Raw genomic sequence first — 14,953 nt, 5'->3', positions numbered from 1 at the left:
GGGATTAGCTCCTCTTGAGGTCACGCCTTCAAACTTTGGAATTAAGACAGCCACCATTTTTTTTTCATTTGAATTGCGACGCCATTCAGCTGGACAGAGGTACCAATCGACTGCCTGACCTTTGACCCTTATTAACCCCGAGTTAGCATGCTGTATTGAAGGTGTAGCCATCTGTGTGCCTTGTTGTATCGAGGCTTGTCCCCTCCCCGCTCCCATCTACCGCCTTTATATTCCTCTTGTCATTCAGAGGCACTGGGCTGATCCCAGGGGTCTCCTGGGATGACGAGTGGTCAGTGGGATTGTCTTTTTGTTCTTTTAAAAGGCGCCTCAATACAACCTTTTTATCCCCCGCTTAAGTAGACATCAATCAATCAATGTTTACTTATATAGCCCTAAATCACTAGTGTCTCAAAGGGCTGCACAAACCACTACGACATCCTCGGTAGGCCCACATAAGGGCAAGGAAAACTCACACCCAGTGGGACGTCGGTGACAATGATGACTATGAGAACCTTGGAGAGGAGGAAAGCAATGGATGTCGAGCGGGTCTAACATAATACTGTGAAAGTTCAATCCATAATGGATCCAACACAGTCGCGAGAGTCCAGTCCAAAGCGGAACCAACACAGCAGCGAGAGTCCCGTTCACAGCGGAGCCAGCATGAAAACATCCCAAGCGGAGGCGGATCAGCAGCGCAAAGATGTCCCCAGCCGATACACAGGCAAGCAGTACATGGCCACCGGATCGGACCGGATCCCCTCCACGAGGGAGAGTGGGACATAGGAGAAAAAGAAAAGAAACGGCAGATCAACTGGTCTAAAAAGGGAGTCTATTTAAAGGCTAGAGTATACAAATGAGTTTTAAGGTGAGACTTGAATGCTTCTACTGAGGTGGCATCTCAAACTGTTACCGGAAGGGCATTCCAGAGTACTGGAGCCCGAAATGAAAACGCTCTATAGCCCACAGACTTTTTTTGGGCTTTGGGAATCACTAATAAGCCGGAGTCCTTTGAACGCAGATTTCTTGCCGGGACATATGGTACAATACAATCGGCAAGATAGGATGGAGCTAGACCGTGTAGTATTTTATACGTAAGTAGTAAAACCTTAAAGTCACATCTTAAGTGCACAGGAAGCCAGTGCAGGTGAGCCAGTACAGGCGTAATGTGATCAAACTTTCTTGTTCTTGTCAAAAGTCTATGGCTATGAGTTGTTTTTTTCCCTTTGGCCTCAGTCTGGACCCCCTTTCCAGGGCCTAGGCTTAGACCGATTTTTTAATCTTATTTTAATCTTCTATTTTTTCTCCCATTCCCCCCTTGTTTACCTGTATCTCACCTTTTTTGTAAGGGGCGCTGGAAGCCGGCAGACCCGTCAGCCATCCTGTTCTGTCTCCCTGTAATGTTTGTCTGATCTTGAATGGGATTGTGCTAAAAATTTCAATTTTCCTGAAGGAACTCTCCTGACGGAATAAATAAAGTACTATCTAATGTAATTTGCGACGGTGATTAGCTTTGCGGAAACACGCCCATGTTACTTGCTACACATCCCAACAGAGGATAGTTACGCTTGTAAAGTTTCCATGCTACAATGTGTGTTACATACATTAAGGCCCCCTGGAAACACATTCCAAACAAGTCCACTGACATAACAGAGTTTCATGGGAGATATAATTTCATAGAGTTAAAGTTACCAATAAATTAAACCCTTTTTTTTAATCCTAAAATAAAATGTTATTCTATAGGGAGATCATGTTAAAATCTTCTAGGGCTGTGTCGGTTTGTGCGTACATACATAACATGCTAAATAGAGACGCAACAAACGAGTGCTAAATAAATAAATAAATGGGTTGTACTTGTATAGCACTTTTCTACCTTCAAAGTACTTTTACACTACTTCCACATTTACCCATTCACACACACATTCACACACTGATGGAGGGAGCTGCCATGCAAGGCGCCAACCAGCACCCATCAGGAGCAAGGGTGAAGTGTCTTGCTCAGGACACAACGGACGTGACGAGGTTGGTACTAGGTGGGAATTGAACCAGGGATGCTCGGGTTACACACGACCACTATCCCACTGCGCCACGCCGTCCCTAGATAAGTCTGACTTCATATAGAGTTGACAATTGTGGATGAGACTACGACAGCCAGTAACAAATCTTAGTCCTGAGTAAAAAACAGTGTCCAAGAACTGGAGGCATTTAATGAAGCACTAAAATAAAGCACGTCTCCATAATCAATTACGGGTAAGATAGTCGCTGTCACCAATTTCTTTATGACTTCAAGAGAGAAGCGGTTATTTCTAAAAAAAAACAAGTTTTACCCTAAGCTTAGAGACCAAATTGTAAATATGGGCTTTAAATGAAAGCTTCTGATCAAGAGTAAAACCCAAGTACTTGTAATTTAACACCTGCTCTATGGGGTTTCTATTTGATGTTACAATATTTGTAATATGTATTGTTTGTGACATGCTTGTGGAGATTTTTACAAGCTGGGGTGGCTGGTTATGAATAACAACACGTTATTATAAAATCTATACACCGTTAAGAACATGAAAAGTGTAATCGTTAGACACAAATATTTTTGCGGTACGTATGTAGTAAATTTGTGTATATGCAACTGTAGAATGTGACAAAATTGGGGAGATTTTGACGAGGTGGGTGGGTCACTTGTTAGAAAATAAGCAAAAGAACGTAACGACGCAAAAAGCTTTTTTCAACACAAATGTGAACAAAAAACAACACAAATCTACTTTGGAAATAATTTGTACCCCTTTCAGACATCCCATTTTGTTCCCTTTAAAACATGCACAATGAGATGAAAACATGGGATAAAAAGTGCATTCGTGTAAAATCAAGGAGCTTTTTGTATCATTAGGTCCATCAGTGCTAAATATTATAAACTTATCACTTTCCTCGGGCACTGTTCCCCTACCATTCAAAAAAGCGGTTATTCATCCTCTCCTTAAAATACCTAACCTCGATCCTGACCTCATGGTAAACTACCGACCGGTGTCTCACCTTCCCTTTATTTCGAAAATCCTCGAAAAAATTGTTGCAGAGCAGCTAAATGAACACGTAGCGTTTAACAATCTATGTGAAACCTTTCAATCCGGTTTCAGGGCAAATCACTCGACTGAGACAGCCCTCGCAAAATTGACTAATGATCTATTGCTAACGATGGATTCTGATGTGTCATCTATGTTGCTGCTCCTCGATCTTAGCGCTGCTTTCGATACCGTCGATCATAATATTTTATTAGAGCGTATCAAAACACGAATTGGTATGTCGGACTCAGCCCTGTCTTGGTTTAACTCTTATCTTACTGATAGGATGCAGTGCGTCTCCCATAACAGTGTGACCTCGGACTATGTTAAGGTAACGTGTGGAGTTCCCCAGGGTTCGGTCCTTGGCCCTGTACTCTTCAGCATCTACATGCTGCCGCTAGGTGACGTCATACGCAAATACGGTATTAGCTTTCACTGTTATGCTGATGACACCCAACTCTACATGCCCCTAAAGCTTACCAACACGCCGGACTGTAGTCAGTTGGAAGCGTGTCTTAATGAAATTAAACAATGGATGTCCGCTAACTTTCTGCAACTTAACGCCAAAAAAACGGAAATGCTGATTATCGGTCCTGCTAGACACCGACCTCTATTTAATAATACAACTTTAACATTTGACAACCAAATAATAAAACAAGGTGACTCTGTAAAAAATCTGGGTATTATCTTCGACCCAACTCTCTCCTTTGAGTCACACATTAAAAGCGTTACTAAAATAGCCTTCTTTCATCTCCGTAATATCGCTAAAATTTGCTCTATTTTGTCCACTAAAGACGCCAAGATCATTATCCATGCGTTTGTTACGTCTCGTCTCGATTACTGTAACGTATTATTTTCGGGTCTCCCCATGTCTAGCATTAAAAGATTACAGTTGGTACAAAATGCGGCTGCTAGACTTTTGACAAGAACAACAAAGTTTGATCATATTACGCCTGTACTGGCTCACCTGCACTGGCTTCCTGTGCACTTAAGATGTGACTTTAAGGTTTTACTACTTACGTATAAAATACCACACGGTTTAGCTTCTAGCTCCAGCCTATCTTGCCGATTGTATTGTACCATATGTCCCGGCAAGAAATCTGCGTTCAAAAGACTCCGGCTTATTAGTGATTCCTAGAGCCCAAAAAAAGTCTGCGGGCTATAGAGCGTTTTCCGTTCGGGCTCCAGTACTCTGGAATGCCCTTCCGGTAACAGTTCGAGATGCTACCTCAGTAGAAGCATTTAAGTCTCACCTTAAAACTCATCTGTACACTCTAGCCTTTAAATAGACCTCCTTTTTAGACCAGTTGATCTGCCGCTTCTTTTCTTTCTCCTATGTCCCCCCCTCCCTTGTGGAGGGGGTCCGGTCCGATGACCATGGATGAAGTACTGGCTGTCCAGAGTCGAGACCCAGGATGGACCGCTCGTCGGGACCCAGGATGGACCGCTCGCCTGTATCGGTTGGGGAAATCTCTACGCTGCTGATCCGCCTCCGCTTGAGATGGTCTCCTGTGGACGGGACTCTCGCTGCTGTCTTGGATCCGCTTGAACTGAACTCTCGCGGCTGTGTTGGAGCCACTATGGATTGAACTTTCACAGTATCATGTTAGACCCGCTCGACATCCATTGCTTTCGGTCCCCTAGCAACCTCTCCAAGGTTTCTCATAGTCAGCCTTGTCACTGGCGTCCCACTGGATGTGAATTCTCCCTGCCCACTGGGTGTGAGTTTTCCTTGCCCTTTTGTGGGTTCTTCCGAGGATGTTGTAGTCGTAATGATTTGTGCAGTCCTTTGAGACATTTGTGATTTGGGGCTATATAAATAAATATTGATTGATTGATTATGACCTTTTCAGCAATATAGCATCAGCAATTGACATTCTTAATAAATGACGGTAAGAATAAGCATGATTGGGGAACCATTGTACAAAACCCAAAACCAGTGAAGTTGGCACATTGTGTAAATCGTAAATAAACACAGATTATAATGATTTGCAAATCCTTTTCAACTTATATTCAATTGATTAGACTGCAAAGACAAGATACTTAATGTTTGAAGTGAGAAACTTAATTTATTTTTGCAAATAATCATTAACTTAGATTTTAATGGCAGCAACACGTTACAAAAAATTTGGCATAGGGACATTTTTACCACCGTGTTACATGACCTTTCCTTTTAACAACACTCAGTAAACATTTGGGAACTGAGGAGACCTATCATGGATTTTCTTATACGTAAACCAACCAATCATCATCGTTTTTTCCCGTATATTTTGTCTCCTGCCCGTGGAGTTGCAATAGTCCAGTACTCTCTTCCTCTTCTCCCTCTGTCTTCCTTTGTACCATGTAGCTAAGCTAACCGCTACATGGGTCTTAAAATAGCTAAGCTACAGACATCGCTACTTGTTTAAAACTTAGTGAAGCTACATGATTATAGTTGCATCTCTCACCTATTTTGCATATCAAAGCTAAATAAATTGCGCTGTCTATTTTGCTCATTTAAATGGCACAATCATCTGTGCAGTTTATTAGATCTGCTTTGCTTGCCCTATAAAAAATGTGCACATTTGCAAACCTCCAGTAGATCAAGCTCTAACTACGCTATATAACCATTTACTTTAAATTCTAAATTTTTGCAAGATCGGACTCTAAAGTGATGACTGTGATCTGTTATAAGATGTTTAAAGTGTGTTCTTTGCTCCCACCAATATACAGAACACACCCTAAATTAGGGGTGTCCAAAGTACGGCCCGTGAGACGTCACAAGTTTTAAAGGGAACAGATTTGTTTTTAAGAGATGACAATTAATTTGCTGGAAACGTTGTTGGCCTTTTTTGAGCAGTATAAATGCATCAGGACAATAAACTTTGAAGCATATTCACCACGGTGTCACTTATATGACCCAATCCAAACAACCTCTCCCACTCCTGGCGCAAGCTGAAGTGAAGTGAATTATATTTATATAGCACGTTTTCTCTAGTGACTCAAAGCGCTTTACACAGTGAAACCCAATATCTAAGTTACATTCATACCAGTGTGGGTGGCACTGGGAGCAGGTGGGTAAAGTGTCTTGCCCAAGGACACAACGGCAGTGACTAGGATGGCGGAAGCGGGAATCGAACCTGCAACCCTCAAATTGTTGACACGGCCCCTCTACCAACCGAGCTAAACCGCTGCACCCAACACAGGAAATCAACACTCATGGTCACACATAAACCAACCTTCTCACTGAAAATTCTGGATATTATAAAATATTCAATCACTATATATAATTCAAAATTAGACCCATTTAAAGCCACTACAATGCATGATGGGAATAATGCAAAACACTCTCCGATTCAAAGGTCAATTTGAAAAAATAGCCCTCCTAAAACCTATTTATAGTAATGTTTTAATAACTCAACTCAAGGAAATTATATTACTGTATTTACCAGTCCATAAGACATTATTCCACCTTGAGAAAATAAAAAAGCTTCTGTCACACACATAGGGACACAGTTTTGTTTTTTTTGTCTGCTTTTTAGTGTAATTTTAACACTGGTCCCCATAACATGCACAACTGACAGTATGAGTATGTGCTGCTAAATATTCAACCTAGTATACAGCATTTTGTTTTGGAATATTTGAGGTTGTTATATGATGAATATTTGAAGCTGCACAATTATGTACTTGCTTTATGCATTTTTTTTGTTCCAGAACAGCGTACAAAACAATATAAGTATGTATTTTTATCCATTTATTTTCCTTATTTTATATCAAGATTTTGCCCTCAAATCCTCAGAAATCTTGAGCAAAGTCTGCATTGGGACTTTTTATCTAAAGGTGACATATTTTTTCCTCAAATGTTTTCAGTGAAAGACCTTGTTAGCAATGTATTAATCCAAAAAAACTATTTCATGTTTTCCTTAGTCTTTGATTAGTTTGACGTGATCAGAGGGGTTGTTTTACTGTTTTTTTCTATTGTATTATTTTCAGTTATTTGCTTAATCTCTTGCATGTACAGTATGTATGTATCAGTGACGTGCGGTGAGGTTCATAGTTGGTGAGGCACTGACTTCATCACAGTCAGATTTATAAAAATATGAACCCTATCGAGTATCTTATTCACCATTTGATTGGCAGCAGTTAACAGTTTCTGTTTAAAAGCTGATACCAGCATTCTTCCCTGCTGGGCACTCAGCATCAAGGGTTGGAATTGGGGGTTAAATCACCAAAAATGATTCCCGGCCGCTACTGCTCACTGCTCCCCTCACCTCCCAGGGGGTGAACAAAGGGATGGGTCGAATGTAGAGGACAAATTTCACCACACCTAGTGTGTGTGTGACAATCATTGGTACCTTAACTTAATGTAGCTGGTACTTTAGCTAGTATAGTAGAAGTTCTCAATATGTGGGCTCATCAGAAGTCTAGATTACGACTCGGAGAGAGTAGGACAGACACAATTAAATACTTCAAATTATACTGGTGTTATTTAAACAGTAAAACAAATAGTGGACAGACATTAGTAGGAATGGCCATTCAAAACAAAAGAAAAAAACAGAAAGGAATCTCAACCAACAATGTTGGTTTAGTTCAGGTAATTCATAAAAAGTAATATCAAAAGTTCTTCAAGTTTATAGGAGCCATATGAGACTGATCGCAGTCCATATGTGCATTCGCACAGTCACACGGGTTGGCGTTGTGGATATGGCAGTTTGAAGTGAAAGTTCAGTTTATGGGCAGGTTGTACTGTAGCATAAAAAATGCAGATGGCCTTAAAACGCCACAATACTCAGTCACCATATTTAAGTACCCAAAATTAAGACTCGACATAAATATAAACTCAATCGGATCAGAAACATTGGAGGAAACGGGATTAAAACCCGATGCTAACCGCTCATAGAAAATACATGGGTATGGCTTCTTGGTTACTATTAGCAAACAAATTCACTTACCAACATTGACACACTCTTTGGTCGTAACTCGGCCCTGATGGTCGGCACCTATAAGTTTACAATTAGTTGTAAAATGTTGGACGGTTGTTTTTACGATATGCAGGCAAACGCCAACTTTAAAACATACCGGCTTCAGATGTCCAAAGCCTAGCCGAGTAGTGCAAGAATGATCTCTGGGATCACTAGCGCCCTCTACCACCAGGAGGCCGGAGAACAGGTGCCTCACATAGTCCGTCTTCGGAGCCGTTTTTATGATTGCCCAGCACAAGAAATACGTTACACACATTAGAGATGCGCGGTTTGCGGTCTCATCCGCCGAGTCCGGGGATAAACCGCGGGTCGGGCGGTTGACATGACGAAAAAATAGATTTTAATCAGATACGGGCAGGTGGCGGTCAAACCATCCGGAAATATTTGATGTACATGGTTCTGTGATCGGTAGTCTTTGCCATTTAAACCCCTTGTCATTAAGCGAAGAAGACAATAAGAGACACTATAATTCTCTTGAATGACTGCTAGTAGTCACTCAGATAATAAGTATTAGGGCGTGCTATGAAGCCTTTGACTTGGTCGCCTACCACAACATGTACAATCTGCTTATCAGTCCAGCATCATGTCGTGTGTGGCTTCCGCAGCAACACCCGCACGACTGCAAGGCATACTGGGTGACAAAGAGTACACTAATGGTTGTGATGTAAACAATTTTAACACTCTTAGTAATATGTGCCACGCTGTGAAGCCACACCAATTAAGAACGACAAACACGGTAAGGTGGGCGGGGTTAGGGGCGCGGGGGTGCAAAATATGTTCAGGAATTTGTCATGAATACAAAGGATTATGGGTATTTGTTGTGTTGCGTTTATGTTGTTTTACAGTCAGGATGTTCTCCCGAAATGTGTTTGTCAATCTTGTTGGGTGTGGCTTCACAGCGTGGCGCATATTAGTGTTAAAGTTGTTTATATCACAACCATCAGTGTACTCTGTATCACCCAGTATGCCTTTCAATCTTGAACGTGTGATTGCGGAATTATCAATTGGTTTGTACGTGTTGTTGTAGGTGTCTAAGGCAATGTCTACACAGCATGGTCATTTTATTGTCATCAGGTTGAATGCTATTGGATAGTCTCGGGAATGTAAGCTGCTACAATTGTCATCGTTACATTGTGAAACAGGTTTAAACAGCTGTAAGTGGTAACAGTGAAAAACCTTTGATGTGTTTAAGCTCCGATGTGTTTAAACGGGCGAGTTCGGTCCAGATAAATTGTTGGTCCATGTTGGTTCGGGTGGATGATGACTTTGGAGATGCGGATGATATAATTGCCTATCCGCGCATCTCCAACACACATACAGTTGTTGACAAAATACACTGTACATTTTATACCTCAGCTAACTAAACTAAGGGAATGTATAATATAATTCATATAGTACAGGGGTCGGGAACCTTTTTGGCTCAGAGAGCCATGAAAGCCAAATATTTTAAAAAGTATTTCTATGAGAGCCATATGATATTTTTTTTTAACAGTGAATACAACTAAATACGTACATTTATAAGTAAGACCAACATTTTTAGAGTATATTAAGTCTTGCATCTTTTAATAACATTGTTATTTTTAAGCAAACCAATAATTAATAAAATACTTGTTGAACAGGTGCGGTAGGAAACGGATGGATGGATTAAAATGCATGAGAATGTTTTATATTTTGAACGTTATTTTTAACACTGTGATTACCAGCGGAATTATACATTAGTTATCGTGTGAAGTAATGTCAGCTAAGATTTATCTGAAAGCCAGATGCGGTCATCAAAAGAGCCACATCCGGCTCTAGAGCCATAGGTTCCCTACCCCTGATATAGCAAAACGGTCTCACTGCACAGCAGGCAGCAGTTAGCCGAGTCATTGCGCAATCCATGGTGGCGGGGAGGCTCAGCTGGCTGTGACTCACCTTAAGTCTCTGCTCAGTATTTGAACGGCAAATGTGAAAATTCAGCGATTTTGAATAAAAATAATCTAAAACTGGTGAAGTTAAATGAAAAATAACTTTATAGTATAATCACTGGATGGATATAACAATTTAATTATTTTTTTTTTTTTTCTTTTTACATTTTTGTTCTTTCCATGATGGCAGGTGAGGCCTCACCTGCCTACTCTGACTGCACGTCACTGGTATGTATGTATGTATGTATGTATGTATGTATGTATGTATGTCTGTCTGTACGTATATGCAAATACAGACATATCTAGAGCTTATTACTCTAAATAGAAAAATTGTACTACTGTAATTTTTACACTAAAACTCTGGCTACTGAGCTGCTGTTTTTTTACGGTCGCTATTTTTACGTTGCATTATTGTAAATTGAAAAAAATTGGTACCACTGTCCTTCTCATGGGCAATTCTATTGTATTTTTTTTTTAAACTGCACGTCTGTATTGTTTAAAAGGTTCTATCATTTTCATAGTAAGATTCTGGCGACTGACACGCTAGTGCAGGGGTGTTAAAAGAAGGGCCCGCGGGCAGGATCAGGCCCACAAACAGGTTTTATCTGGCCTGTGAAAAGAGTTTGCTAAGTATAAAAACAAGATGACATGTTTGAATGAAAGAAACAGCTGTTCGAAATATGTCCAATTGATGTCACGATAGCAATTCTTCGTTTCCTCTGCCGCAAGAGCGTGCTAAGCTATGTGTCCTGTTAAGATAGAGGACTGGGGACACATTTTCTGAGCACACATAAAAATGCTGAAAAACTATGAATCCCCCTCCAACTTCATGTGTGATGAATGAAATAACTTCAAATTTAAACGTTTTTTTTTAGATGTGCTACATGTGTACAGAAAACCACATGATGTCAGTACATCATTTGAGGAAAATGGGTAAAGTACATTAATAACATATTGCTTTTTTATTTGTAATATTATTATTCGTTTCATCTTCTGATAGAAGCATTTAAGTCTCACCTTAAAACTCATTTGTATACTCTAGCCTTTAAATAGACTCCCTTTTTAGACAAGTTGATCTGCCGTTTCTTTTCTTTTTCTCCTATGTCCCACTCCCCCTTGTGGAGGGGGTCCGGTCCGATCCGGTGGCCATGTACTGCTCGCCTGTGTATCGGCTGGGGACATCTCTGCGCTGCTGATCCGCCTCCGCTTGGGATGTTTTCCTGCTGGCTCCGCTGTGAACGGGACTCTCGCTGCTGTGTTGGATCCGCTTTGGACTGGACTCTTGCGACTGTGTTGGATCCATTATGGATTGAACTTTCACAGTATCATGTTAGACCCGCTCGACATCCATTGCTTTCCTCCTCTCCAAGGTTCTCATAGTCATCATTGTCACCGACGTCCCACTGGGTGTGAGTTTTCCTTGCCCTTATGTGGGCCTACCGAGGATGTCGTAGTGGTTTGTGCAGCCCTTTGAGACACTAGCGATTTAGGGCTATATAAGTAAACGTTGATTGATTGATTGATTAAAAATTACCACCAATGGGAGCATTTTAAATTATGCCAGACTCAATTCCAACTATTTGACTGATAAACATTATCAAATCATTTATTCAGAAAATAAAAATCACGACAAAGGAAGATTGGATACTATTAAACGCAACATGTAAGTGTAAAAAAAAAAAAAAAAACATTTTCATTTCTATATTTTCCGATTCTGCTTGTTCTATTTTAAAAAAAGAAAAACATCTGAAATTGTCTTTATTTTAAAATTATCATGCTATAATTATACCAGATTTTTCTCCATGTGGCCCCTGAGCTACAATGAGTTTGACACACCTGCGCTAGTTTTTTACAGTAAAATGTATTGACTTATTTTTACAGTGCATTACTGTACATGGAAAAAGTTGAAATGTAATTTTTACAGTAAAATTCAGATGACTGAGCTGCCAGTTTTTTAAATCAACTGACTTTTTTTTACTTTGTATAAGAGAGCCAGATACATTGGTAGAGGATGTTTTATATATATATATATATATATATATATATATATATATATATATATATATATATATATATATATATATATATATATATATATATATATATGTATATAATTGCTCCAGTTGATGATTAACTTGTTGATTTTGGTGATGACAGCAACAAGATGCAGGCTGTACTTTGAACCTTGAAAGAAAAGGGTTCAACCACCCCTCACATACTGTTAATCAGCTGCTGAAGGCATTTGCAGGATTGATATATTGTACAACTTCCTTGTCAAAGAACAAAAATTATGAAATCAGCAAAAATCTACAGCATGGACGCCTTGGTCGCTGTCGCATTGCTGCATTGAGAAGTGGGGTTTTTCCAAATATTCTCCTTAATACTGCCATTGTGCTCCAAAAACTGCACTTTGACCGTCAGCGGAGAACACGTCTCCACTTTGCACCTGATGACCAACGAGTCGTCGGATTTGTGAAGGCTGCAGCTGCCGACGTCAGGCACCTCATTTTGGGACAAACGACAAAGCAGCTCGTCCTTGTCAATGGATGCCACTGGTCGTCTCCTAAGGAAGTCAGGACTCTCGCAGAGCATCCTGTCCAGCATTTCAATGTCCTGGCTATTATTCAAAACCAATTCATGCAAATACCACATGTGGCAGTCGCATTTCCAAGGGTTGCCGTGTAGTCGCAGCATGTGTGGGAGGGCGAATTGTTCCAGGAGGCCCACAGGTAGATTTTTCAGCTGGTTGTCAGACAGATAGAGCTGCTTAATGAAATGCTGGTCCATGAACAGTTTGGCATCCAACCTACTCAGCTGGTTTTTATGGAGATAGATAATTTTGATGCTTTTGAGATCAGTAAAGATCATTTCTGGTAACCAGGTCAGCTGGTTTTCAGAGAGGTCTAAAATCTCCAGTGTGCTGATGTTTCTAAAAATATCTTCAGGAAGGCTGGAAAGCTGATTCGATGCCAAAAAAAGGTCGGTAAGGGATGTCAGCGTGTTTAAAAAGGACAGTTCCGTCAGCCTGTTGCCTCTCAGGTCCAGTTGCGTTAAACTTGAATTCTCTCTTCCAAGTACTTCACCGCTAAAAGTTGTGAAGCTGTTTCCCCTGAGGTTCAGCACCTTCAGTTTAGGCAACACGGAGAAGGTCTCATCAGCGAGTTCTGATATCTTGTTCCCCTCTAAGTGGAGCTCCGTCAGCTGAGCAACATGTTGCAAGGTGTACGATGAAATATTGCCAATGTGGTTGTTGTTCAATTTCAGAATTTCTAGCCGAACCAAACCAGGGAAAGTCTCACTCCCCACCTGTTGAATTTTATTCAGAGACAAGTCCAGCTCACGCAGATTCTGAAGATTCAGAAACAAAAATGCGGGCAGTCCTAATAAGACGTTGCCTTTCATCTGCAGAGTCTCCAAACCTTTAAGGGAGTTAAACATACCAGGAAGTAGGGTGTGGAACTTGTTGTAATTCAGGTGCAATTTAGTCAGGTTTGCTTGTGTTGAAAAGGTTCCCAGAAACAACTGCTCCAGCCAGGGGTTCCCGCTGATCTCCAGCTCAATGAGATCCGTCAGGTTCTGAAAAGCCTGAGAGTGAATACTTCGCAGTGCATTGTTGAAGAAAATCAGCTTCTCCAGTTGGGAAACGTCCTCTAAGGAGTTGGGGAACAGGTACTGCATGGACGAGGTCATGATGATGACTTCCTTGACTTCCCTGGATATGTTTCTGGGCACAGATGTCATGTGTTCATCAGCGCACAGGACTTGGACTGGTGTGAAACACTGGCATCTGTACGGGCAGCTGATGTGGGACAACGTGTCACTGTTGTGGCAAAGGAGCAGCAGCACGAACATAGCTGAGTGCAATTCTTTGCCCATTTTCCACTGTAAAAACATGGATCGTGTCTTTACATATCCCCCAAAAAAAACACTTTCTGCCCTTTAATAAATATGGTTCCACTCACCTTCGATCCAGTTATTACGGAGCATAGGAGGAGAAAACCCTGTGGATTTTGCAGCCAGCTGACTAAAAGGCAAACAAGCCTGAATTAGGCAAGACAGAACCTTTGGTCGATGGCCAAGATCCTCTTGACATCACTGCTTGTTGTTCTTTCTGATAAATTGGTACATACATCAGTTTCATTTGTTTGGGTGTTTGCAATAATACAAATACATACATGTATATCTGTAGTTGTCTGCAATAAGAAATACAACTAGATAACTACTGTTATGAATATGAACCAATAATTGTGCTTATTTAGAAAATAACACAAGGAAACAAATGTCAAATTTCACCTTACTGGGAGTGGACCCCCATATTTTTTAAATTTAGCAGTATTTTGAATTTGCAGATTTTGTTGGGGGAAAAAAGGGTTATAAATGCTGTAAGTTCCAAAACGTACAAGCTTAATTGGTTAAGTAATTGAGCTCATAATTTAAAACCCTCAGTGGTGGGCTGTCAGGGCCAGCAAGGTCTTCTCTACTGGCCTAACATAACCAGGAATCATGATCATATTTAAAGATAACATTTTTTTATTTATTTACTTTGCCTAAATAGCTAAAAGTATTCATGTTCTTTTCATGTCATATTATGCTCCTTCCAGTGCTGTTGTTTTTAGGTTAGAGTTTTTATCCAATCCGAATTCAGCTAGCCTATATTGCCATGCTGTACAAAATCTGCCTGGGGCCTTCATAATCAACAATGCAGGTGTCTATGTACTGTAAGCGAATGGGCACATTACAGTTGATATAAAATTTTGATAGCCAATCAGATCACAAGTTGTTGTCTGTAAGGCCTGTGAGCTGGTCTTAGTCAAACGTGACATTTACGCGCCTTGTGATTGGATACTCATTGGGACCGTTACCGGATGAATTTGACAACACAGAGTTGATGGACAGTTGCGATAGCCAATTAGATCACAAGTTGTTGACAGTAGCTTATCTAGGTAGCAAGACTGTGATTCAACTCGCTTGTCATTCCAAAGTGATCATCCAATCACAAGTTGTAACTAAGCAGGAAGCAGGAAGTGTTGACCCACAA

At 40.6% G+C, this 14,953-nt stretch overlaps 1 protein-coding gene across 1 annotated transcript; it reads right to left on the bottom strand.

Moving 5' to 3' along the window:
- Window positions 1-12,026: 12,026 nt before the first annotated feature.
- LOC133545121 (carboxypeptidase N subunit 2-like) lies at window positions 12,027-13,951 on the bottom strand. The gene is made up of 2 exons (XM_061890474.1): window positions 13,878-13,951; window positions 12,027-13,797 (listed from the first exon to the last, which is right to left on the bottom strand). Exon 2 carries the CDS (start codon window positions 13,789-13,791, stop codon window positions 12,223-12,225), a length of 1,569 nt encoding a protein of 522 aa, XP_061746458.1. The 5' UTR covers window positions 13,792-13,797; window positions 13,878-13,951; the 3' UTR covers window positions 12,027-12,222.
- Window positions 13,952-14,953: the final 1,002 nt, after the last annotated feature.

Source organism: Nerophis ophidion, linkage group LG28, assembly GCF_033978795.1.
Source record: "Nerophis ophidion isolate RoL-2023_Sa linkage group LG28, RoL_Noph_v1.0, whole genome shotgun sequence".
Taxonomy (NCBI): Eukaryota; Metazoa; Chordata; class Actinopteri; order Syngnathiformes; family Syngnathidae; genus Nerophis; species Nerophis ophidion.
Note: the sequence above shows the minus strand (reverse complement) of the source record. Positions and strands in the feature narration are given on the sequence as shown.

Coding starts and splice junctions, on each gene's coding strand:
- LOC133545121 (XM_061890474.1), bottom strand. CDS start 13,791: ATGGGCAAAGAATTGCACTCAGCTATGTTCGTGCTGCTGCTCCTTTGC.